This window comes from Octopus sinensis, linkage group LG2 (assembly GCF_006345805.1).
Source record: "Octopus sinensis linkage group LG2, ASM634580v1, whole genome shotgun sequence".
In the NCBI taxonomy this organism is placed as follows: Eukaryota; Metazoa; Mollusca; class Cephalopoda; order Octopoda; family Octopodidae; genus Octopus; species Octopus sinensis.
Window position 1 is genome coordinate 136,377,307 of NC_042998.1, and position 26,567 is coordinate 136,403,873.

General features: G+C 36.1%; 1 protein-coding gene across 2 annotated transcripts in view; it reads right to left on the bottom strand.

The window, feature by feature from the left end:
* Positions 1 to 8,413: 8,413 nt before the first annotated feature.
* Positions 8,414 to 26,567, bottom strand: part of LOC115231180 (mitochondrial import inner membrane translocase subunit TIM44) — a 30,735-nt gene continuing 12,581 nt past the window's right edge. Inside the window, exons 5-15 of one of the 2 annotated variants that reach the window (XM_029801258.2) lie at positions 23,724 to 23,804; positions 22,755 to 22,904; positions 21,457 to 21,526; positions 21,265 to 21,334; positions 18,712 to 18,797; positions 16,626 to 16,718; positions 15,756 to 15,880; positions 14,213 to 14,263; positions 13,613 to 13,702; positions 12,515 to 12,625; positions 8,414 to 10,521 (exon numbers count right to left, since the gene is read on the bottom strand). In XM_029801258.2, the coding sequence (XP_029657118.1) occupies positions 10,402 to 10,521; positions 12,515 to 12,625; positions 13,613 to 13,702; positions 14,213 to 14,263; positions 15,756 to 15,880; positions 16,626 to 16,718; positions 18,712 to 18,797; positions 21,265 to 21,334; positions 21,457 to 21,526; positions 22,755 to 22,904; positions 23,724 to 23,804 (1,047 nt within the window). In that variant the 3' untranslated portion in view covers positions 8,414 to 10,401. The remainder of the gene's footprint in view (positions 10,522 to 12,514; positions 12,626 to 13,612; positions 13,703 to 14,212; positions 14,264 to 15,755; positions 15,881 to 16,625; positions 16,719 to 18,711; positions 18,798 to 21,264; positions 21,335 to 21,456; positions 21,527 to 22,754; positions 22,905 to 23,723; positions 23,805 to 26,567) is intronic. The other variant, XM_036499586.1, reaches the window with a different exon arrangement.

A 26,567-nucleotide genomic window follows, 5' to 3' on the forward strand; every position in this document is an offset into this window, starting at 1 on the left:
TTGTTGTAACTATTCTGGTATGCATGTTTGCCTGAATCAAATGAGCAAAATGATATTTTATATGAAACTATGTGTGTTGTAAGTGATTGGAAATGTAGCTAGAGGGGTAGTTGTGTAGCATGGACTAGACTTCAGATGAACTGTGCTTCTCTTAGACATAGTAAATAATGTAAGACTTGCTACCAAGTGTTAATGCTCACCACATGATAGTGAGAGAGATTGAGAAAGAAAAAACAGAGAGAGAAACAAAAAAAGAGGGGAAATGCTATGATAGAGAGAAATGGTAGTCTGTAGATCAATAAATGATTGACTACTTTTAGATTGACCCCTGGGTATACTTAGACTGCATAGCTATGTTGATTAATCACATCTCAGTGGATTTAAAATCTAAACTTATTTTATTGATAGTAATCTAGAATATGTTACTGATAGTTCAATATTTAAGGTGGGGTGCCTTTTTGGGATTTTGTTTGGGTTTTCTTTAGAATACTTTTATTGCTGATATTTTTCAGTGAATCAGTTTGTTAGTACATCTTATGTTTGTGCATCAGACATGCAATTCTTTGATATTGTTGATTAGTTGTATGTTCTCTATTTTTCCAGTGTCTGTTAACAGCCTTCATGTTCTACTGACACAACCAGAGCTTCTGGAAGAAATATGGCAAAGCAAAACAAAACTATAGGAATACCTCACTTTACAGAAGTAATATGTTCCTGAACATCTGGTCAAAATGCGAAATCCTACAATGTGAATTCATTTTCCAATTGATTTTCATGCTATCAAGGGAGATTGCATTACCATGGACTTTTTCATAAACAAAAATAGAAAAGAAAAACCAATAGAAAACCAATAGCAGCATGAACACTTTTATGCATAAATATAACAATTTCCAAACATAAATAGTACAATATAGATACATAAAAACACAAAAACATTTCAAGAGGAATAAGTTAGGGAATTAATAAGAATCATATCATAAAAGTATGTTCTTGCCACAAAAGATGTTGGCTACTGTGTGAGGGATGGTGGTGGAATGAGCATCACTAGGAGGATGAGGGACAATATTTACTGTCTTATAATATCCCAAAATTAATGGTCATACTTTATAAATCTCACAAGCATGAAATCCTGTAACCTGAGGTAGCCATAACAAGGGGGTGTTGGTACTTTTGAGCAATGAAATGAAAGTTGGTGGAAGAGAAGAGGTTGGTTTTCAAAATTCAAGAATGCTGATTTTTTTTTCTTTTAGGAAGTGCCTCAGAAGATGGTCGCAGGCTACTCCTTGGGTATCTGGGCCCAGTCTGCTATGTACTAGCTGAAGCTCCCTCTCATAGGCCCTTCATTTGACCTATGATTTTCCTCATCTTCCAGCCCGCGTCCATCTCACATAGATCATCTGACTGTCCACAAGACATGACAAGCTAGCCAGTCTTCATTTTGTTACCACCTTTTGGAGGTTTTGGAATGATGCTCTTTTCAAAGACATCTTCATTTCTGATATGATCCTTGTATGAAATTTTCAGGATTTTCTTGAAAATTTCTTTCAATGTTCAGTCTAATCTAGGATTGTGTATGGATGAGTGTGTGTATGTTTGTGTGTACCCTTGTCTTGATATTGTATAATGGTTGTGAACAAGCTTCATTGTCATACAAGGATGGGCTGAAAAGTTCAAAGGCTGACTATGAAGGAGTGATGTTAGAGAAGTGAAATCTTGCATGCATTCATTTCAACTCTACTTACTTATAACTGCTTGTTTCTTTCCAGGTAAACTGACATGTGACTGTTCAAAGACATCAATCGTAAGTAATAGTGACTTCTATTCAAAATGGGCAAAATTGGGCATCCTGGTGTTATCAAGTACCTGCAGAAAAAGGGTTTAGCCTCCAAGGACATTTATGCTGATATGTTGCTACATTAGGGAATTATGCTCCAGCTTTATCAACGGTACAAAAGTGGGTAGCTGAATTCAGGAGGGGAAGGGAGATTCTTGAAGATGACCCAAGGTTTGCATGTCCTGCAACTGTCACCATCTAGGAAAACATTGATCATGTTCACCACATGGAGATGGGTGATAGGCAATTGACTATAAATCAAATAGCCAATGCCATTAGTATATCCTGTGAAAGAGTTGACAAAAATAAAGGTTTCTGTTCAGTAGGTGCTACGTCTTTTGACACCTAATTAAAAGCACACCAGTGGGAAAATCTGACATTGTTTGAGACAGATCCAGCTGGTTTCATTATAGGTTTCTTAAGCCAGGATAAGTGTTGGCTTCATCACTTTCAGTCAGAGACAAAGAGACAATCTATGCAGTGGAAACACTCCAAAGACGACCATGGCTATCTCATCTGCAGGAAGGTGATGGCCTCAGTTTTTGGGGGATACAAAAGGCATTGTGTTTATTGGCTATCTTCAAAAGGATCACACCATCAATGGAGAATACTATGCCAACTTGCTGAACAAACACCTAGGAAAATTGACAAAGGGGTCTTGTTTCATCAGGACAATGCTCCAGCACACAAATCCTTTGTTTCAATGGCTGCTGTGCATGACTGTGGCTTTGAATTAGTTGATCACTCACATTATTCTCTATAGGAATACCTCACTTTATAGAAGTAATATGTTCCTGAACATCTGGTCATAATGTGAAATCCTACAATGTGAATTCATTTTCCAATTGATTTTCATGCTATCAAGGGAGATTGCATTACCATGGACTTTTTCATAAACAAAAATAGATTTTTTTCCCTCCTCAACATGAAAAAATATTTGACTGGGAACCATATTGCTGTGATGATGACATCCTATCTTCTGTTGATGACTTTTTTAACTGACAAGATTAAAGCTTCTTCATTAATGGGATCCAGACACTGCAACCCTGATGGAAGAAGTATGTGGACCACAAGGAGGACTATATTGGTCACATTTGATGAGAGTATTTTGGTCAACCTTTGAACTTTTCGGCCAACCCTCATACAAGTAATGTTCTTCTCTAGTCTTCTTTGAAAAACATGTCAAGCCATGGAGAAATATTTCCTTGCTTGGAAATGCAAAGGTTTATGATAGGAAGGTCATCCAGCCATAAGAAATCTACCTCAACAAATTCCAGCTGACACATGCAAGGATGGAAAAGTGGATCTTAAAATGATAATGATGGTAATGATAGTGAAGGTGATGATGATGATAATGAATTTCATTTAGTATTAAATTTCTTTTCTGAAAATTACTTTACTGATTATTTGTTTATTTTGTTACTGTTTTCATAATTTACTTTTAAGATATTCTTATCTTTTTCTATTATTTAAATCAAGAATAATATTGATTTTATTTTCAGGCTCATTTCATTTTCACATAAATGAAGTGTTTTGCATATGTTACTGTTTTACAGGAACAAGATAAGATTTCTAAAATTTAAGTACAGCTTTTTAGAATGGCAGGTAATTTTTGGAATTATTTTCCTCTTAAAATTTTATCATTTATTTTCAATTTCTTATCTACCTCTTCATTATCTTTAATAGTAATTTATTTATGTTTCCTATGTTAGTTATCTCAGTGATTACTTTGGAATGAAAACAATTTAAATTATCATTCATCCATTATCAATTTTTAAAAAAAATCTTTAAAAGCAATTTCAGTATATTAACAACTCAACTACACAATGTATAAAATCTTGACAGAATAGATACACAAAACAACAGAGTTCCTGTTTGTTCATTAACCTTTTTGTAACCATGTTTATGTGGAAATATATTGCTTTTGTTTCACTTAATTTTGAAATTGATGAATTAAGTTATAAAAATAGCTGTCATTATTAAGCTGGTATCTGGAATATAAATTAACATGAAATTTTGATAGCAGGCTTTAATTTAGATAATTTAAAACATAGAATTTGTATCAGAACAAAGAGTTTAAGGCAGATTCATATAAAACAGTTGAAAAAAAATGATTTTAACATGTTTTTTTTTTCATCTTAGCATTGGTTCTGAAATTTTGTACATCATTCTGATCATCATTTAATGTTCAGTTTCCCATGTTTGCACACATTAGACATAATTTGTTGAGGCAATTTTTCTACAGGTGGATACCCTCCGTGTTGCCAACCCTCACTTGTTTCCAAGCAAGCTATTATTTCCCAATGGCCAGACATGTTTCTGTCAGCAAACTAGAAGCAAACATCGCTTGTATGACAGTGATACTCGTTTACAACCATGAGGTGAAGTCAAAGGGATATATATACACAGGCATATTGTGTGTGTGTGTCTGACTTCAGATATTAGATCTCTGTAAAAGAATGCAATAAAACATTTCCCTGATGATCCATTGCAGTTAGGCATCAAAATGCACTTGAAATATCCAATGCAGGATTCCAAATAATTGCCAAGGCTGAAATATACATAGGAACTATTAATTTATACTTATGTGTATCTTAATTGTTCCTGTGTGTGTGTGTGCATGCGTGCGTGTATGTGTGTGTGTATATATATATATATATATACATAGGTTGTGACCACAGAGGACATGCGAAGGCTTGAAAGAAATGAAGCTAGTATGCTTCGCTGGATGTGCAATGTCAGTGTGCATGTATGATAAAGTAGAAGTGTCTTGAGAGAAAAACTGGACATAAGAGACACCAGATATAATGTGCAAGAGAGACAACTGCGCTGGTATGGTCATGTGATGTGTATGGATGAGGACAGCTGTGTGAAGTACTCTGTTGAAAAATAGGCCCTGGAAGACATGGGACGAGGTGGTGAAGCATGATCTTTGGACCTCACAGATACGATGAAAAGTGACCAAACCCTTTGGTAATATGCCGTGCTCAAGAAGACTCATCAAGACAAGTGAAATTGTAGTTGTGGCCAATGCCGGAGTCATGTAACTGACACCCATGCCAGTGGCACATAAAAAAACATCTGTACCAGTGCCACGTGAAAAGCACTCATTACACTCAGCACTGGATTAACCCTTCAGCAAAATAAGCATGTGTTTAGAGCATTGAGGGAAGGGTGGGCACCACAGAAATTGTAAATAATTTATGGCACATTAGAAATCGTTTTAAACTTGCTAAAATAAACATTATTGAGTGTGCCTTTCCAAATGTAGACATTACCTTTTGTATATTTTTAACATTAATGGTCACAAATTGCTCAGCTAAGCGTTCATTATCTCAGTTGAAGTATATTAAAAATCTCGTCAAAACAACTATGCAACAAGGCAGGCTGGATGCTTTATTTTCACTAAGAAGGGAAGCAGATGTGTTACATAAGTTTAATTTTGAAGAACTGTTCAAAGAATTTGCAATTAAAGAAAGTTGGAGAAAACTTTTCAAATATAAATAAAGTGGAATTATACAAAAATAAACATTCTTTCCCATCTTACTGTTAGCTTTGTTTCATTTGGAAAAATTTAAATTTATTTTATGATTTAGTATTGTTTATATTCTGGATTATATGTGTGGGGACACTAAAACCTTTTGAGTGCTTAGGGCTTCTATGGGTCTTAATCTGGTTCTGATTACATGCTTGGACTGATTGGCATTAGGAAGGACAACCAGCTGAAGAAACTATGCCAAATCATACTGGAACTTAGTGCAGCTCTCCAGTCAAAGTGTCTAACGCATGCCAGCATGGAGAGCAGATGTTAAATGATCATAATCATCATGGAATGTGTGTGTGTTTGAGTGAAGTTTCCAAATAAGACTTTTCCAGTGTCTTCCGATGGAAGTTTTTGATTTAAGTTTTCACTTAGGCATTGCAAAACTAATAATCTGGTGTAGAGCTCAATATATGCATATGTTTCAGAATAAAGTGTTAGCTGAGTATAGAGCAATATGAGGGATGAAAAAGGAATAAATGACTTATAGTTGAATGCCTGAATAATGCTTTATAGGTTCATCAGAGCCTTGAATATGAAGTGCAATTTATTTGGATCTAATTACTTTTTGGACATACTCTATTTTACATCTGTATTGACTTTCTCATTGTTGATGCCATCCTCTATATGGACACAAATGTAATTCTTTCCCAAATAAATTGCACTTCATATACGAGGCTCTGATGAACTTATAAAGGTATTATTCAGGCATTCAACTGAGTCCACTACATCTTATAGCAGAAACAGCAGTAAGCTAATGAAGTTGATAAGATAATCATTTATTCCTTTGTCATCTCTCTTTTATATCTTCCATCAACCAAACTCACTCACTAAGGCTGTGGTTGGCTAGAATAGAAGATACTTGCCCCATCCAACCCATGCCAACATAGAAAATAAATGTTAAATGCTGCTGCATTGGTCAAACTAAAATATCAATTTTTCAGAATATATGTCTTTTTCAAATAAGAGTTACTGATGAGGGTCGTCTTTATGTAATAAATCCCTAAAAATAGTGTATAAAGAGTAACACTTACAACGAAAGCTCAATACTATTTTAATAACTAATTATTTTATTCTGTGTAAGATACATATTGTTATTCAATTCCATCCTGGAATTAGAACTCTTCTGTTTATCATCTGAAAATTTTCTTTGTTCATTTTATACTTGCTTGTCCATGCTAGCATGGGTTACATGAATACTTATCATTGAAGCATTATTTTACTGTCAAATGCCTTTCTTGTTATCACATTTATCTGTTTCCCAAGTAGGAAACATTTTCTTTTATTTCGCTGGTTTTCTAAAGTGCAAAGTTACATGATAATTTTTTAACAGGGAACATCAATATAACCCACTTTTGCTCAAATGCTTTACTGCAAAAACATCATGGAACGCAAACCTTCTCACACAGACACACACAACTCTCTCCTTCATGTGTGTGTGTGTGTGAAGGTGTATGGCTTAGAGGTTAGGATGTTGCACTCACAAATGCATGATCATGGTTTTGATTCTCAGACCAGTTGTTGCATTGTGTTCTTCAGCAAAGCACTTCATTTCACGTTGATCTGTGATCATTTTGTCATCTGACATGTGGCACAGTGCACCTGTACAGGTAATGTCGATGTATTGGAAGGAGTGAGCTTATGTGAACACAAACATTTGATCATTATAAACAATCATCTGTGTGGTTGTTCAGCAAGAAATTGCTGAGCCATCATACATTATCTAACGACAAGAGAATCTATGATATATATATGAACTAAGAGAAAAACTGGGTATAAAAGGAATCAGATGTAGTGTGCAAGAGAGGAGATTGCATGTTAGTGTGTTTACTTTAATCCTTTTGTTACCATATTTGTTTTAATACATTGCTTTTGCTTCAATTATAAAAATAATGAAGAATTTAGTAAAATAACTTTGTTCTTATTAAATTGGAGTTTAGAACATGAATTAAACATGAAATTTTGGTGAAAAGTTTTAATTTAGATCACTTTAAGCAGGTGGTTTATATCACAGAAGTCAGGGTGATCTTGACCAGGTTACTTTTAATCAGGTGTGAGGAAAGTATCCTCAAACAAGAGTCCTGGTGCGAGTGCTTGCAAGAGAATAGACTCTGCTAAAGGTACTAAGAACAAGTGTTGGAGTTAAATTAGGTGATAGATTAAGTCTACTACCCAAGTAGACCATGGCAGGATTTGAACTCCGAACACAAAGAGCCAGAAGAAATATCTTCTCACAGTTCCACCACTCCACTGACTTGGATTGGAATGTATTTTATTGACTCTGAAAGAATTCTGAAAGGATGAAAGACAAAGTCAATCTTGGCAGGATTTGAACTTGGGAAGTTGAGTATCAGAATAAATATCACAAAGCATTTTATTCAAATGTGTTATAATTGTCATTTCACCACTTGTATGTGTATTATGGAATGTAGAGCAATACACAAGATTAACATGTAAGGTTAATAACCACATGACCAGTAGTTTAATTCTTACTATTAACCATTGTATTAAACTTAGACATGACTTTACTTCACTTAGTTCCACTAATTAACCCTTTTGATATTCATCCACCTGAGAAAACCCCTGATACTATGATACAAACTTCTGTCTTAAAGTAATCTAAATTAAAACTTTCCATCATAATCTTTTGTTATGTCCCAAATGCCAGCTTAATGATGACAAAGTTATTTTACTAAATTCTTTGTTATTTTCAAAATTAAATGAAACAAAGATAGAGTACCTCAACAGAAATATGGGAACAAAATGGCTAAGTGTTCACTAGGTCAAGCAATTAGCAACAGAAACAGCATTAAAGTACAACATATTTGCTTCAATAATATATAACTTAAAATTAGTAATCATTTGATTTATGCTAATATGAAAGAAGAATGGATGTACAAGAATGTACCCCAGTGGTTTCCAAAGTGGGTGGTGCTGCCCCACTGGGGTCAGTGGAAAGATTGAGGGGTGCATTGAAGAGAGGCAATAATGGGGTAGCCAAAAGTGGGTGAGGGATGTAAAAACAACAAAAAAATGGGTTGATTAGGTTAAGTTTTATTTGTGAAATACAGCTGTTTTGAATTTACTGCAGAAAGTGGCCTCTATTTGTTGTGGTGAATTGGGTTAGGGGTGCTAGGTTTGTGGCCAGGGTGCCAAGGGGGTGGCAGCCAGAAAAATGTTTGGGAACCACTGATGTACCCTATAACATTCTCATCACTTATCAATCATTTTTCCATGCTTGTATGGAGTGGACAGGCTTTCACTGTCCTGCAGCAAGTTGCTTCCTTGGTCATTTCCTTCATGATGGTCAGCATCCTGACATCGGCCTTCATCCCTTCAGCCCACATTTTCTTTGTCTGTTAGTTCCCTTTATGTAGTTCTCCTTTCATTTCTTTAACCCTCTATCAAACACATTTTCAAAATAGTATGAATATACTCTGCATATTAAAATAACCAATTAAAATATGTCTGTACTGGCATAAACTCGAGTCTAATAAAGTACCAATTTCTATATTGTTCATAACATTAACAAAACAGGGCCTAAACAACAGTAACTTCAGCTAAAAATATCCCACACACTTCATTACGATTTACATATTAAAATCAACAGAAATTCTACATCAGGAATGGTTCTAGAAAGAAGAAAACTGAAAATGACCTTCTCCTCATCTCACTATTGTAAAGATGTTTTTAAAGATGGGGGGGGGGCAAAGAAACTAAACCAAAATCCTAAAAAAATTTTGTTCCAAATTTTTCTGAAAATTAAAAATGAGCTATTTTTGGAGCAAACTCAATATTGTAAACAAAATGCCAATGAACCAATGACAGAGTCTCTTCTTTGTCACTAGGCCTGCTAGAAATAACAGCCAAAGCTTCCTCAAATCAAACTCTACTGTGTTAAACAAGTACACATTCAATAATGTTGTCAGTAATTCTAAAATCATGGCCTTGGCTGGAATGTCTCATATTAAAGATTTGCTCAATCAACAACATAATGAGTTAATTAGAAAATCTTCCACACAATTGCTCGAACTACTACAAAAAGCAGCCAAGTTATTATCATTGTTTTAACATCCACTTTCCATGCTCACATGGGTCAGATGGAATTTGTGGAAGCCCTTTTTTTATGGTCGAATGCCCTTCCTGTTGCCAACCTCCACCTATTTCCAAGTAAAGTAATATTTTCCCATGACCAGACATGTTTCCAAAGAGGATTGGAAATAAGACACAGCTTGCATTTAAACTATCAGGCAAAGTCAGGGCAAGATGGCAATGCATGGACAAAAACACGAATAATTCTCTACTGACTTTAAAAATAGGCAAATTAAAATAATCTACCTCTAGATGTATGTCAGGATGGTTACAACTGGAAAATCTTTGAATTACCAGTCTGCTCCAGAGCCAACCTGGGACTAAACAATAACAACAACCTAACAAGTTAAAAGTTTTTTTTAATACAGGACTGTGAAAGGATATTTTTTCAGTAACAAACACGATTCATTCTCATCATCATTAATTTTCCCCTCATTTAAGCCACACAAAATTATTCCCCTTTATACGTAAATCAAACCAAACAAAATATCTCGATAATACTGTGATAGTTGTTTCGAACATAGGCTAAATCTTAATTTAATTGGCATCTAAGAGCACACACACTATTTAAATGTAATTAAAAGTTACAGATAAACATGGTATAATCCATTAGAATCATTTTTGTCTTCACGATAGTCTCTTTGTATTATTATGATAAGAAAAAAAAAGTTTAAATCTATAGCATTTGACCAACAAGTATGAAAGACAAAATATCACAGAATTTTCAAGAAAGACAGTCTGTTGTTTTTTATTATTTATACTCCATACTTATCTTTGGTTTGTTTGTTTTTTTAGTTTATTCTTATCTTTTGGCAGCAACGCTTGTGACTATCGACAGAATTCTAACTAACTTGGCATTAGATAGACTCTGAAGTAGGATTACCAAGAGGCAGTAATTACTTAATTTACAGAACAGAAACACTAACGTCCTATGTTATAACCACTGCTCAGAAGAACTAGCAGAAATGTCCATTAATTTCCAAGCAGCTCGTGGATCAAGTTCTTCTTGGTCACGACACAATGCCCATACATAAAATATCCGCAGAATTTGATCCTGAAACAGCAATAAAAAAGAAAGTATTAAAGGGTTTTTAAAAAATATTTTTTGATAGCAATAATAGAGGATAAAACTATTTTTAAAAATTTTATCAGTGGCCAGCATATAAAATGAAACCAATTAAGGTGAAAATTATATGTATAATTATAATAAGGGCTTAGAAAAATTTTCCAGCCTATATACTGAGAAATAGATGCTAAATTGTCTCGCCACTCAAAGAAATCACAAACACACATGTTGAATTCGATGCAACAATCTAATGGAAATTTTTAATAATATAGATGGTTCTGTATTAGCCTAAAGGCTCTCCTGTTTTCAGCAGAACACAATAATAGAAATAAATGAAATATTTATATATATATACTCACAGGAAAGCAAAATGCAAAGCCACAAATACACATAAATACCCCATATATCTCCGAAACAAATTAGCATGGTAAAAACTAATATAAAATATTTGTTAATTTTGTGTCGAGCAAAATGCTTACAAACATTTCTTCCAGCTCATTACATGCTGAGCTTAAAACCCACCAAGGTCAACTCTGCTTTTTAGAGAAACTGCCAAATAAATTGCAAGTCATGAGGTGCATACCAAAAGTTTTGAAATTTGTAACTGTCTTTGATTATTGTAATTTTAGTATATCATTACTATACGGCCAATAAGCTGACCTGCCAACTTTTAGGAGATGGCTGTAACAGCACTTTGAACTCGCCCTACATAATACTGTTTGTCACAGTTGACTAGTTTTCAGAATTAAGTCAGGATCATTTGGAAGCTCGCTATGCAAAAGTTTTGTTCTAAACTGGACAAAAGCATGCTTTCCACTGGCACAAGAGGTTCAAGGATGGTAGAGAGGAGGTGAGAGACAATGAGAAGTGTGGGATGGAGAGGGATGTTAGATCATATGAGCTGGTTGACAAAATTTGCAATCTTCTGGGTGAAGACCGTCTTGTGTCTATAATAGCAATAAGCATACAATTTAGAGTTGGTGTGGCAACTGTATGCAGAATTATTCGTGGAGATCAGAACATGTGCAAAATTTGTTCTCAAGGTGCTTGGTTACGAGCATCCTGATAACCAACTACTTAACAGAGATGGGCATCTTACTGACCCTCAATCTCCCTTCCAGGTTCAGTCCCACTGCATGGCACCTTGGGCATGTGTCTTCTACTATAGCTTTGGGCTGACCAAAGCCTTGAGAGTGGATTTGGTAGATGGAAACTGAAAGAAGCCCGTCGTATATATGTATATATATACGTGTGTGTGTGTGTGTGTGTATGATTGTGTGTCTGTGTTTGTCCCCGCAACATCGCTTCACAACTGATGCTGGTGTGATAACAACCCCGTAACTTAGCGGTTCAGCAAAGGAGACCGATAGAATAAGTACTAGGCTTACAAAGAATAAGTCCTGGGGTCGATTTGCTTGACTAAAGGCGGTGCTCCAGCATGACCACAGTCAAATGACTGAAACAAGTAAAAGAGTAACAGTCCAGACCTAACACCTGGTAACTTTTGGCTGGTCCACAAGTTAAATGGGAACTTCAGGAGCAGTTGTTTAGAAGAGGAAGGAGGCTGTGACAAGGATCCTGGAGACCTTCACTTTGGCGGACTTGCATGGGGCCTTCATGATGTGGCTGGAGTGCTATGACTAGTGCACTGAAGTCAGAGGATCCTACTTTGAAGGAGATTAGAGTTTTGTTTTTTGAAATTAATAAATGTCACTCCTGAAAATGTTGGAAAACTTCTGGAATGCCACTCGTATACACAAGTATTAAAAACTTTATAGTTAGATATGAATACTAAGGACTCCACAGATGAAAAGTGAGACAGAAAAAAAAATTCATTATATAAGATACACTCAAAGCAATTTCAAAATTATTTCAACAACGAAAAAAACTAATATTTATTATTGGCAAGACAGTTCTCTCCCTTGCAATGGAATGACTAATGAAACAACTTATGTAAAGACAAAGAAACTTAATCACTTACAGGATTTCCTTCAACAATATTGCCTTGACCATTCCTTACTGCCATAATCTGTTGGCTGTTGAAGCTAATGATAAGTACAGGACCTTGTTCCATCATCTTCCCAGCAGCAATCTGAAGAAAACAAAATACATAAACATGAGAAAGTGTAAGAGAGACAGAAGAACGTTAATCCAAAGTAACTTTACTAGTCTATATAGTGCAAGATAGCCATATTCTATATAATAAGTCTCTATATTGTAGTAATGGCTAATCTTGACAGCAAAAAAATATCCTTAAACAGCTAATTCATATTAACTTGCTTCATCTAAATTTAGAGGCTGACATCTTTACAGATGTCAACATCATTATCCTTATCTTTTTAACATCTACTTTTCTATGCCTGCATAGATCAGATGAAATTCGTTAAAGTAGATTTTGTAGAGCTGGATGCTTTTCCTGTCACCAACCCTTAACTGAGCACAAACGGCACAATGGCCAAACATGTTTTCATGGAGGAAATGCAAATAACAGTGTCAATACAAGGAAATTCAAACACATGAAGGAAGTAAGCATCTTTACACTTCCTGCCGACCAAAGCTAATCACACAGCTTTGGTTGGTGGGGCTACAGTAGAAGACACTTGCCCAAGGTGGAAGGAGAGGGACTGAATCCAAAACCACAAAGCTGCAACAAGCACTTCTTTGACCACACAGCAATGCTGCATTTAAACTTAATCAACTACCAGCTGTAGCCAACCAGACAAGTCGAGAAGTATACACATTAAACTAAACAAAGTAGTTGGGTGCATCTATGTGTAAACATTTAAGGATGAACAGTCAATGGACTGAAGCTCATGATTTTAAAATTAGCAAACGACATAATAGGTTTGATCATACAAACAAGAGAACAGAAATCATATGAGTACATATATTGTTTTATTACCAATAATCAGTAGAAGTTTCAGAGTGACTTGAAAGGGTTTGGCACTTATCAAAGTTTGATTACTGCCAATAAACAAAATTCTTGGCCCTTGAGTCTCTGTAACTTCTGCCAAATTATTAATAATAAACCAATAACATAATATTAATTTATAGATATATCAATTCATAAAGTACTTACATCTATGTTGTTGATATCCAGAACCCGAGAATCAAACCTGTAACCAGCAGCATAGGCCTGTCTGATGGGATGAGCTAGAGTGTTGAATGGCTACAAAATTTTTCAATAAAAATTATATAAATTCAGAGAATGTTAAAGGAACTCAGGTAAACCAATATCTCCCCGTTAATCCTAACTAACAGTTGTTATATGTATTCTAGAGAAGTGGGAGACAGTGAGTAATGAAATGCACAAATAATTTAGAAAATTAGGGTGGGAGGACAGAACAATCATTATCATCATCATCATCATGTTTGTTTGTCCATGCTGGCATAAACGATTTGTAGTAGCACTCCAGGATTGATCAAAGGACCACAGCTCACTTGTAAGCCTCATTTTTAGCATGGTTTCTGGCTCACAAGTTCCTATCAACCATCCAACCCATGCCAGCATGGAAAATAAACATTAAATGGTGATAATGAAGATGAATAAAGAAGATGAGATAGATGATTCCATTAAATTATCAGATGGATTATTTTTAAGTCTTGTGTATTTATTTAACAAATTTCATAAAATATCAAGCACTGAAATCTTTGAAAACAGGAAATAAAAGTTACTCACAGCCTCATAACACCAGTCTTTTAGGATTTCAAGGTCACCTCGAATCATTGCCTGTAGAAGAAAGCATAAGAAATAATTAAAAGAAATTTTTTAAAATTGTATATTTTGTTTGTGAAAATAATAATTATCAATTACCAAAGTTTTTCATAAAATGTTTGTCACTGGGTTACCTATATAATGAAATGACTTCTTTTTCAAATTTTTGTAGTATATTGAGCCAGTAGTACTTATCTCTGGTTTCCGTGGCGTTAAACATATAAAAGATGTCTTTATCTAGATAGGACCTCAGTTGTCATCATCATCATTAATGTCCACTTTTTCAAACTTGCATAGGTCAGATGGAATTCGTTGAGACAGATTCTCTATGACCACATACCCTTTCCATTACCAACCCTTACTTGTTTCTAAGTAAGGTAATATTTTTCTATTGGTTGGAAATGTTTTTACGAACAGCAGAAATGACTGACACCACTTGTAAGATATGGTTACTTGTTTATAAGTATCATGCAATGTCAAGACAAAGGAGACACAAACACCAGTTTCTGCTCATTGCTATAGTAGAAGACAAAGGTACTATGTAGTGGGACTGAACCCAAAACCATGCAGTTGTGAAGAAAGTACTTAACCACACAGCTATGCCTGCACCTCAGTCTACTATACAGAATTCATTCTAGTAGGCTGACAGTGAAAGACTTTATATAGAATAACAAGAACACCCAAACTGTTGACAGCATCTGCTTGTTACATAGGTGATCTGATCAGCAATTGAGGTGGCAGTAGTGAAAGCTTAGAAAAAGTTCAGGTATCAGGTACTGTCTATTGCCAACAAATAATTTCTTTCTCTGAGTGAAAGATTGTATGATTGTATGATGCTTGTATACAAAGTGTAGTATTACATGGTGGCAAGACATGAGTCCTGAATACGGTAGAAAGAAATGAAGGGACTATGTTTCACTGAATGTGTAAAGGCAGTGTGATGAATGATGGACTACAGGCGTGCAGACAGAGAAGACTGAGTGGAAGAGATTTCAACAACTGTGTATAAAAGAAGAGGCTGTATTCATCATCATCATCATCGTTTAACGTCCGTTTTCCGCGCTAGCACGGGTTGGACGGTTCGACTGGGGTCTGGGAAGCCAGGGGCTGCACCAGGCTCCAGTCTGATCTGGCAGTGTTTCTACAGCAGGATGCCCTTCCTAACGCCAACCACTCTGCGAGTGTAGTTGGTGCTTTTTACGTGTCATCATATACAAATAGTGAGAGAGAGAAATGAAAAATATTTCAAATGATGGAAATAAAAGAAGCCTAAGGAAGAGGAAGACCAAAGAGGACAAATGAAGAAGTTGAAAGGTCTCAGCTGAGGATGCTGAACCTTACAAAGAGATGATGACGGGCTTTGACAAGTGGCAAGATGCTGAGATGAAACAAATCTATCAAACTCTTGCAAGCACAGAAAAGCAGCAGCATCGAAAGGAAGGAAGGAAAGAAAGAAGGAAGGGTCAAAGGGAGAAAGATATAAATTAAGATATTCCTCATGCTTTACCTCAAGAATATTTGGAATAATTTCCCGTTCACAGCTCTTCAGGAATGTTTCTTTATCAAACGTTGGGTCTATACGACAGATTTCTGTTAATACTTCTGACATTTCTGTTTTTGAGAACATGCTACCTGATGAGGAAAATATAATTATATTTGAAATTACATTTAAAAATACACATTTTCATTATTAATGAATGAATAAAAATTTGAAAATTTTCAAAACTAATAAATAATGATCAGTTTTAAAAATGCATATGGCTCCTTTGTTCAAATTCCAAGGCTTATTACATTTCAAAGTTTTTTAAGAAGTATATAACTTTTATTTTTACTGTTTAAAACTTAAATAAAATTAATCATGATTATAATGATTTTGATGATATCCATACACAAAGGAGACAAAAAAGAAATTACAGTAAGTGGTGATGCTGAGTTGGAAAAAAATTGTCCGAACCTTATACAAACATAGGTAAACAGATAAAATTATAATGATGAAATTGAAAAACAGATTCAAAATGATGAGGACTCATATAAAGGTGAATACAGCCATCTAAATTAACCCAGTCCTCAATATCCATAGCTTTTGAACAGAGAACATAGATGAACATAATTAACCCTTTTGATGCCAATCAGCCTGAGAATGCTCCAAATTCTACAACCATAAACTTACTATTTTAAAATGGTTTAAATTATAATCTTCCATCAAAATTTTATCCTAATTTGTTCCAGACTCCAGCTTAATAATTAGAAAGTTATTTTACTAAGTACTTTATTATTTTAAAAATTAACTGAAACAAAGGCAACATATGTTAACAGAAATATGATCCTTTATGGTAGACAAACCTATCAGAATGAACGATTTTTGTAATATACTTACCAAATACCATCCCAACTTTATCAGTGAATATACGAGTGGCTCGTACAACAACATTGTCACTTTCATCGTATTTCATTTTTAAATCAAATAATTCTAAAGAAAAGGAAAAGAATTCATTAAGAAAATAATAATAATATTATTATTATTATTGTTGTTGAGTGAGAGAGCAGTGCATGCCATCAAAGTGATACTAGGGTAAAATATACGAAGCCCAGTACACCCATTATTATTATTCAAGTAAGAAAATTTGTGGAAGAGTTTAATTTTGCAACCTTGGAAACCATATTTCTATATATTTTTTGTTTGAAGAACTAATGTCCATGACATTACATTCTAACATTCTTCACAACAAATCAACTCACTGAACACTTCTAAAAACTCTTATTAGTTGATTTTTGCCAACAAAAACTACCATCTATTTCAACATATTCCAGATATTAAGTATACTAATAATATAGGAAGGCTTTTAACATGTGCATTTTGTAGCAACATTAATTCCATTGCAAAAGATGGCATTAGATAAAATATAAAATGATAAATCTCAGCAGAAACATGGGATTTATTTGATTCATATATTTGACAGCAATATATTCTGTTAATACTAAATATCATTATCTCTGCTAGTATTTAAACAATACACAAAGGATCAAATTACTAAGGGAAAAAGTGACTCAATACATTATAAAAATGGCATAGTCATGTGGTTTAGGATAGGCAATTCTCCTCAACCATGTGGTTTTAGGTTCAGTCTCACTGCCTGCCATTTTGGGCAAGTGTCTTCAACTATAGCCCAAGACCAACTAAAGCCATGTGAGTGGATTTGGAAGATGGAGACTAATAGAAGCCCATCATTGTGTGAGTGCATGTGTCTGTATGTGTATATGCATGTGCATGCACACTTGTGTATGTCACCTTGTCTTAATATTGTGTGGTAGTTGTGAGAGTGTAAATAACTATTTTAACACACACACACACATACAATAGGATGCTTTGCAATTCTCCTTACTAATTTAACTCAGACAGTATTGGCCAGCCAGAGGCCAAAGAAGACACTTGCCCAAGATGCCACACAGTGAGATTGACCTAAATTGCTAAGAAATAAGCAATAAATCTACAAAAGGAAATATTCTTGACCCTATCATGCCATGTTCCTGGTATACCAAGAATAGCTGAAATAAAATCTCAAGTGGATTCCCATTAATGAACAACACACATAGAAAAAGAAGATAAAATACTTAATAGAGAACTGGTCACATTTCAGCTTCATAGTCAAGCATGTTTAGGACTCATTGTTAATGGTGTCCCCTAAGGCTGTTGTTTACTTTTAATCACAAAAATAAACTGACTTTGTAATGAAATTATCATGTGATGAACCCAGCATTTCAACTTGTAAACAAGCAGGGACCAAACTTTTGCAGTTGAAGAAATTATTGATAATATTTATTCTTCAGACAAAGAGTTTACATTTATGCAGGCAATGTGAGTGATTTGGACAACCAAACTGGTGAATGTAATGAGAGAATTAACAATTTGGGTAAACAAGTACAGTAGTTGAAAGATAAGCCTGTTATTGTTATTCTCCAGAGTTTTTTAGTTTTTATGTGATTCTGTCCATTAGTTTGCCTGCAATGAATAAATACAGTATTATCGTCATTCTGTAATCTTTCTTTTTTTTTGTGATTCTGTCCATTAGTTTGCCTGCAGTCATTATTCTTGCGTTGTATATGCAACTATTTATGTTTTTGTTCAGAAGCCCAGGGTGAAGGTAAAGTTAGACACAAAGGCCCAGGTCTGAGAGGCTAAACTATCATCATCATTTAGCGTCCGCTTTCCATGCTAGCATGGGTTGGACGGGTCAACTGGGGTCTGTGAAGCTGGAAGGCTTCGTCAGGCCCAGTCAGATCTGGCAGTGTTTCTACGGCTGGATGCCCTTCCTAACACCAACCACTCCGCGAGTGTAGTGGGTGTTTTTTACGTGCCACCTGCACACCTACTTTGTCGTAAATTAACATTTGATAATGTTCTTTCATAAACGAGGGAAAGAAAAGTAAAGAAAAAAACCACATAAAAATATATTTATACTCACTATGTACATACTGATTATTATCTTTAAAATTCTGCCAACTTTGGAACCAACGAGAGTCTTTGTGCAAAACAACTCCTGTAGCATCTCTAAATGAAGGAAGAAAAAAAAAATTTTAATATTTGTTCATTGTGAAATATTGGAAAAAAAAATTCAAATGTTATTGAACATAGTTATTGAAGCAGTGGGTATGGCAGAATGTATGAGGCATATGCTGATCTGTGACCCCAAGTATATATATTTATGCCTCACAACAGGCAAGAGAGATAGGGCAGCAAAGATGAGTGAGGTTGAGTGTTGGAGAGAAGGACTGGGTAGGTCTAATGACATCTCTGGTTACACTGGAAGAATGGTACAGTGAATAGGGGAGAACCGCTGACATCCATAGTTACATTGGTAGCATCTTATAATAATTCTACTTGTCACTGTGTTACTTAACCTGTCAGTAACACTTTCACTTGATTAGAGAAAAAGAGAGAGAAAGAGAAGAGGGAGAGAGAAAAAGAAGAAGGGGAAATGTAATTGTAAAGCTTTCACATGGTCAGATGAAGGGAAAGAGAGGAGAGAGAAAAATGGGATAAAGTGAAGAGAAAGACAGAGAAAGAGGGAGAAAGAAAAAGAAGGAGAGAGAAGCATCCATGATGTAAGGCAGAGGGAACATAATATCTATTACATGGTTAAAAAAGTTAGTTGAAGGTAGAGGAGGAGAGTTAAAAATATAATTTTAGCAGAGGGGTGATGATTTGATGGTAAGGTTAAAGAAAGGCAGAGAGATGAGAGAGGGGGTGGGAGGATGATGATGGTGATGGTAGTGGTAGTGGTGGTGGAGATGGAGGTGGTGATGGTGAGTGAATAGTGAAAAGTGTTACTTTTTTTTAATTGAAAATATGTTTTTATATCCCTATCACTTAAAGCATGTGCATGAGAGCAATTCAATGAAATATTCACACCTATTTATGTGGCAGATATATGCAATTTAACTAAAGGTTGTATTATATGTACAGGATATTTCTTTTTTTATGAGAAAAATAGAAAAATAAGAGCGAATATATATTTTATGAGTATTGTGTATTAAATCTATAAAATTGTGCATAAAGTATATAAAGTGTATAGATAAAGTGCATTAAGTAAACATTGTATTTCAATTTCTTTCACTTTTCAATGAATAGCAGATGAGTGACTATCTTTCCATACAGACACAATGCAGGCTTCGCATTCAGTTTTTTTGGATAAAGTTTACAGAAATAACCCAAATGGATTTACCATTAATTCCATGAAATATTCATGGGTTTCGCTAGTCATGCAGTAAAAGAGAGACAGTGACAGACAGATGAGAAACAGAGAAGAAATCAAAGAAGCAAGTCATTCTTACAATGAACCACTCTTTGGCAGAGTTTGTTCTTTTATTTTTTAGTGTATTTCTCCATGTTAGCATGGGTTAGATAAATCTATGTTATTGAAGTAATGTTTAATAGCTGAATGTCATTCCTTTCATTAAGAATTGCCTGTTTTTCAAGTAAGAAATCTCTTATACCATGTCTTCAAAGGTACAAAGCTGGTGACTGAGGTACAAAGTTGTTGCCAGAGGAAATGACATCACACCTTTATAGCCCAGTGATTTTTGGAGAAGCACTAACGCCAATACACTCACATGCAAACACATATTTAACAAGCTTGTTTCAAGTTTACATCAACCACATCCACTCACAAGGCTTCAGTCAACATGACACTTATAGTTTGTACAGTAGACTGAACTTACAATCATATAGATGGAAGTGAACTTCTTAACCACACAACCATGCCTGTACTTCTAAAACGTTATTCATAATATTAGCATCATGAGTCAGAGAAAAGGAGTTGGAGAGGGCACTTGCCCTTGGTGTTCAAAACCTTGGACAGTGGGGTTCCTTGATTATCCCTAAATGCCTTCCTATATCAAGTAGACCACATCACTATCATCCATTTTTCTCTCTTTTTCTTTTACTGTTGTATATTTTCCTTCTTTGTTTATTTGTATACTGTGTATATTTTCCTAATTTCATTTCATTATTATATGTACACTCCATGGAGGTGCAATGGCCCAGTGGTTAGGGCAACAGACTCGTGGTTTCAATTCCCAGACCGGGCGTTATGAGTGTTTATTGAGCGAAAACACCTAAAGCTCCACGAAGCTCCAGGAAGGGGTGGCAAACCCTGCTGTACTCTTTCACCACAACTTTTTCTCACTCTCTCTTCCTGTTTCTGTTGTACCTGTATTTCAAAGGGCCAGCCTTGTCACACACTGTGTCATGCTGAATCTCCCCGAGAACTACGTTAAGGGTACACATGTCTGTGGAGTGCTCAGCCACTTACACGTTAATTTCACGAGCAGGCTGTTCCGTTGATCGGATCAACTGGAACCTTCATCATTGTAACCGACAGAGTGCCACAATATGCACACTCCACTCATTTTATGTCTTTCTTTGTACTGTCTCTCTCACCCTTTGCCCTGGTGGCAAATAAAAGAAATCATTTTTTTTATTATTAAATGTAAGGAAAAAACAGAAAGTGACTTACTCATTGGCTTCCACTACTTTTTCATTTGGGTCTTTCTTTGAAGACTTTTCTGAACGTTTCCTCAATGTCACTTGAAACCAGAAAGAAAAAAAGGATTTAAATTTCATGAAAATTTTGTTTTATATAGGTTTGACTGAGTTTATCTTTATCTTTAGAGATTTTCAGTTGTTTAATGAAATTAGGAAATCATACCTGGTGCTCGATATGTCCGTGCTCGAGATAATGTTGTCTCCTCAATTTCTTTCTTGACAGCCTTAACTCCCTAATGCACAGAGAAAAAAAACCTTGAGATTTTAGTTATTATTTGAAGACTACATATATTAGTAATAAAGGATAATACATCAAATATATCTGTGAGAAATAAACATTCATATAAACAGAAGTCTTTGAGATATATGTATGAAAGGAATTACTGAAAATGAAAAGGTAGTCTTAACTGTGCAAAGAAATATCACAACAGTCCAACGTTTAAATATGTAACAGTAATAGACCACTATTTGCTTTCGAATGCAGGTAGCAATAACAACAATACAAAAACTATGTATCTCTACACATTTTTTCAAGCTTTATCTAAGCTTCAAGAATAATGTGTCATCTTGACTCATGATATGGTGATGAAGGACACCCCCTGATGAAGATGACATATGAGTGTTCAGCTTGTGCCAAATGACCTGCACAAATGATTTGTTTATAGTGATCAAATGTATGTGCTGTACATTAGCTCACTCCTTCAATCAAATCAACATTACCTGGACAGGTGCATGGTGTGTCAGGTGTCAAAGTGATCACAGAGGAACACAAGATGAAGTGTTTTGCTCAAGAACACAATGAACCATCCAGCCTATGAATTGAAACTATGATCTCATGACAGTGAGTGCAACCACTGAGTCATGTGTCACCCTCACAACTAGGAAATGAAATGGAGCTCAATAGAATTTGGGATAAAATATTTTGTCCTTTTTGTTTCATTTCAACCCTTGCAGTTTGAGTTTAAATCCCAATGAGGTGAACTTTACCTTTCATCCTTTCCGGATTTAATCAAGAAAAATGTGGATTGGTAGAACCGTTAGGTCGAACAAGATACCTCATAGTATCTATTTTGTCTCGTTGCATTCTGAGAATGTCTGTGATGACAATGGTACAAAGCTGTGTCAGCCCAAGTCAGTGGCCTTCCCTCTTGAATAAACATCAATGTTAATGGAGAAGGGAAACATATGTATGGGTAACTGTTGATCTTCTTCAAAACGTTTACCCAGACCAGCACCAGTGGCATATGGTGGTTGTTGTCATTGCGTGTGCTGTCACACTGACCATACTGTGACTAACATTACTCAAATTAGGCACGAGTTCAAATATATGGTCACTACCATCCCAATGGAAGTCCTTTGGCTTTTAAATGTAACACTAAAAAATAAGTTTTAGCAATATAGCAACATAAACATCAGACAAAGAAAATTTAACAAAGAGAGGATAAAGAAAAAGAAACATACTTCTGAAATATTTTTGAAGGTCGAAGTTTGACCAATACTTTCTCGGCCTTTAGAAAAAGTTTCAGCCGCTTTCTCGGCAGATTTACCAATTTCTTCCGTAAACTCTTTTCCTTTTTTAGCAAACTCAGTTTTCTGAACTTCCTCTATAGTCTAAAGACAGAGCAGAAAAGACAGAACACATATTTGAAAGAGAATGTATTGCAAAAGTGAATATGCTGAAACCAATAAGTCAATAATAAGTTCTTAGAGAGTTCATCAAGAATCCAACAAAACTAGACCATACTTCAAGTAGAATTCCTGGTTGAAATCATTTCTTTATTCATAATGCTAAGAGAAAGGTAAAAATATCATAATGTTCCACTCCACTTTGATTAAAATATAAGGCTCAATGCTAGTCAAAAAGAAACTCTATCTAAACATGAGAGACTGCATCATCCCATCCTCATCACTCTGCCAACTCTTCCATCTCTGGCTCCTACGTGTGAGAGACTGCATCAAACCAGCTGCACCCAATATATTTCACCTCATCCTTTCAGCACTTCATCCATTTCTCCCCTCCTCCGCCCATTCACTCCAATCCTACCCTTGTCCTTCTCATCACCCATTTTGATCTTCTACTGCTTCCCACATTGATTACATTCTCTGAGTAAAAGTACACTCTTAGGTCACAGAATACTCTCTATACTTACAGTGTATAAGTTCCCTTTCCTGAATGCAGATGCCATTTATACATAAAGCTATAAATGATAGCATGAAAATAATGGATTAAAAATACCTTTGGATAGAAAAAGTCAAAAGCTACCCATGGATCTTGAAACCAGATCTCCTGTACACATGATAGATGTTCTACTATTGTACAAAACAATTCTTTAAGTTTCTCTACCCATTTTAGATACTTTATTCTTACTGGCAAGAAATATAAAAACCATCCACAAAAATATTTTTTAAAATACACAAAAATGACTTTACCTCAGATAGTTTATCTTTGACATCTTCCAGTCTTTTCTTGATAGCAGCTGAACTTTTTAGAGTTTCAGCTTCAATATTCTCCTGAAATAAAATTACCAATTATTAAAAAAGGTGTTCAATATTAATGAGTCACTATTTAGCTGAGTTTATGTATCTAGCGAGTGCAAAGTAAATGGTTTGAAACCTACAATAAGTGCTACTCTATCCACAGCTAAAACATTTAATTCTTATTAGCTTAATTCATCTAGCAATGAATAAGTACCATGAGTACCTGCATACCAACTATAGCTGAAAGAAAACTATAGATACTTCATTATAATTATAAAAATATATTTTATTATATACATATATTATATGTCATCATCATCATTTGTCTGCTGTCCATGCTGGCATGCGTTGGATGGTTTGACTGGACTGGCAGGCTGGAAGACTGCACCAGGTTCCAGTCTGATTTGGCATGATTTTCTATGGCTGGATGCCCTTCCTAATGCCAACCACTCTGAGTGTGTAATGGGTGCTTTTACATGCCACCAGTTCGGGCGCAATTTGCATGACACCGATATCTGCCATGTCTGTGATTTTGCTCAGCTTGATGGGTCTTCTTCTCAAGCATGACATAATACCACAGGTCTTGGTCATTGCCTCCATGAGGCCCAACACTCAAAAGGAACTTGGCCACTTTGCCTCCATGAAGCCCAATGTTCAAAAGGAACTCAGCCACTTTGCCTCCATGAAGCCCAAAGTTTGAAGATCATACTTCACCATGTCATCTCATGTCTTCCTTGTCTACCTCTACCACAGGTTCTCTCCACAGAGGTTAGCACTTCTTTACACAGCCGTCCTTGTCCATATACATCATATGACCATACCAGTGCAGTTGTCTCTCTCTTGCACACCACATCTGATGCCTCTTATGCCAAACATTTCTCTCAAGATGCTTACACTCTGTCATACATGCACACTGACATTGCACATCCAGCAAAGTATTATATATATATATATATATATATATATATATATATATACGAGAGGGTTATAGCCCAACTAATTAGAGAGAGAGTTAGCTTAGATGAGATGCAGTTTGGGTTCGTGCCAGAGAAAAGTACTACTGATGCTATATTCCTGGTAAGACAGCTGCAGGAGAAATACCTACCTGGCTTTTGTTGACATGGAGAAAGCCTTCGACAGGGTTCCCCGATCCCTTATCTGGTGGTCAATGAGGAAACTAGGGATAGATGAATGGTTAGTGAGAGCTGTGCGAGCCATGTACAGAGATGCTGCTAGTAAGGTGAGGGTTGGCAACGAGTACAGTGAAGAATTCCGGGTAGAGGTTGGGGTCCACCAAGGTTCAGTCCTCAGTCCCATCCTATTTATCATAGTCCTCCAGGCAATAACGGAGGAATTCAAGACAGGATGCCCCTGGGAGCTCCTCTATGCTGATGACCTTGCTCTAATTGCTTAAGTCACTATCAGAACTGGAGGAGAAGTTTCAGGTGTGGAAGCAAGGATTAGAGTCGAAGGGCCTTAGAATCAACCTAGCCAAAACCAAATCCTAATAAGTAGGAAGGTAGACCAATCACAAATGCCTTCAGGTAGATGGCCCTGCTCGATCTGTAAAAAAGGTGCACCATGTGTAAGCTATGGACACATAAGAGGTGCAGCAATGTCAAAGGAAGACTAACTAGGAAAATAGTTTTTGTCTGTGGCAGATGCTCAGGAGCAATAAACACTGAAAATGTGCAGAGACCAACTTCTACCACGTTCCAGGGAGAAAAACTAGAAGTAGTTGATAGCTTCTGCTACCTAGGTGACCAAGTCAGTAGCGGGGGTGGGTGTGCTGAAAGTGTAACTGCTAGAGTAAGAATAGCCTGGGCAAAGTTCAGAGAGCTCTTACCCCTGCTGGTGACAAAAGGCCTCTCGCTCAGAGTAAAAGGCAGACTGTATGATGCATGTGTACGAACAGCCATGCTACATGGTAGTGAAACATGGGCTGTGACTGCTGAGGATATGTGTAAGCTCGCAAGAAATGAAGCCAGTATGCTCCGATGGATGTGTAATGTCAGTGTTCATAATCAACAGAGTGTAAGTACCTTGAGAGAAAAGTTGGACCTAAGAAGCATCAGTTGTGGTGTGCAAGAGAGACGTTTGTGCTGGTATGGTCATGTGACGAGAATGGATGAAGATAGTTGGGTGCAAAAGTGCCACACCCTAGCGGTTGAGGGAACCTGTAGAAGAGGTAGACCCAGGAAAACCTGGGACGAGGTGGTGAAGCACGACCTTCAAACTTTAGGTCTCACCAAGGAAATGACTAGAGACTGAGACCTATGGAAGTATGCTGTGCGTGAGAAGACCCGGCAAGACTAGTGAGACCATAACCCGTGGCCTCTACCTGGTATGTAGCCAGTCGACTTATACATACCTTTCCTTCTTGGGACACAAAACTCCATTTGTGAAGACCCATTGAGGCAAGTGAAAATCAAAATCAAAATCAAACCAAATCAAATCAGATATCAGAAAGCAGAACCAAAATCGAGGTCGATCAACATCAATGGAAATTGCAGCTGTGATACCAGTGCCGGTGACAAGTAAGCGAACCATCCGATCGTGGCCGTTGCCAGCGTCGCCCCGACTGGCCTCCGTGCCAGTGGCACGTAAAAAGCACCATCCGATCGTGGCCGTTTGCCAGCTCCGTCTGGCACCTGTGCGGGTGGCATGTAAAAAGCACCCACTACACTCACAGAGTGGTTGGCGTTAGGAAAGGCATCCAGCCGTAGAAACACTGCCAGATCAGACTGGGCCTGATGCAACCTTCTGGCTTCACAGACCCCCAGTTGAACCGTCCAA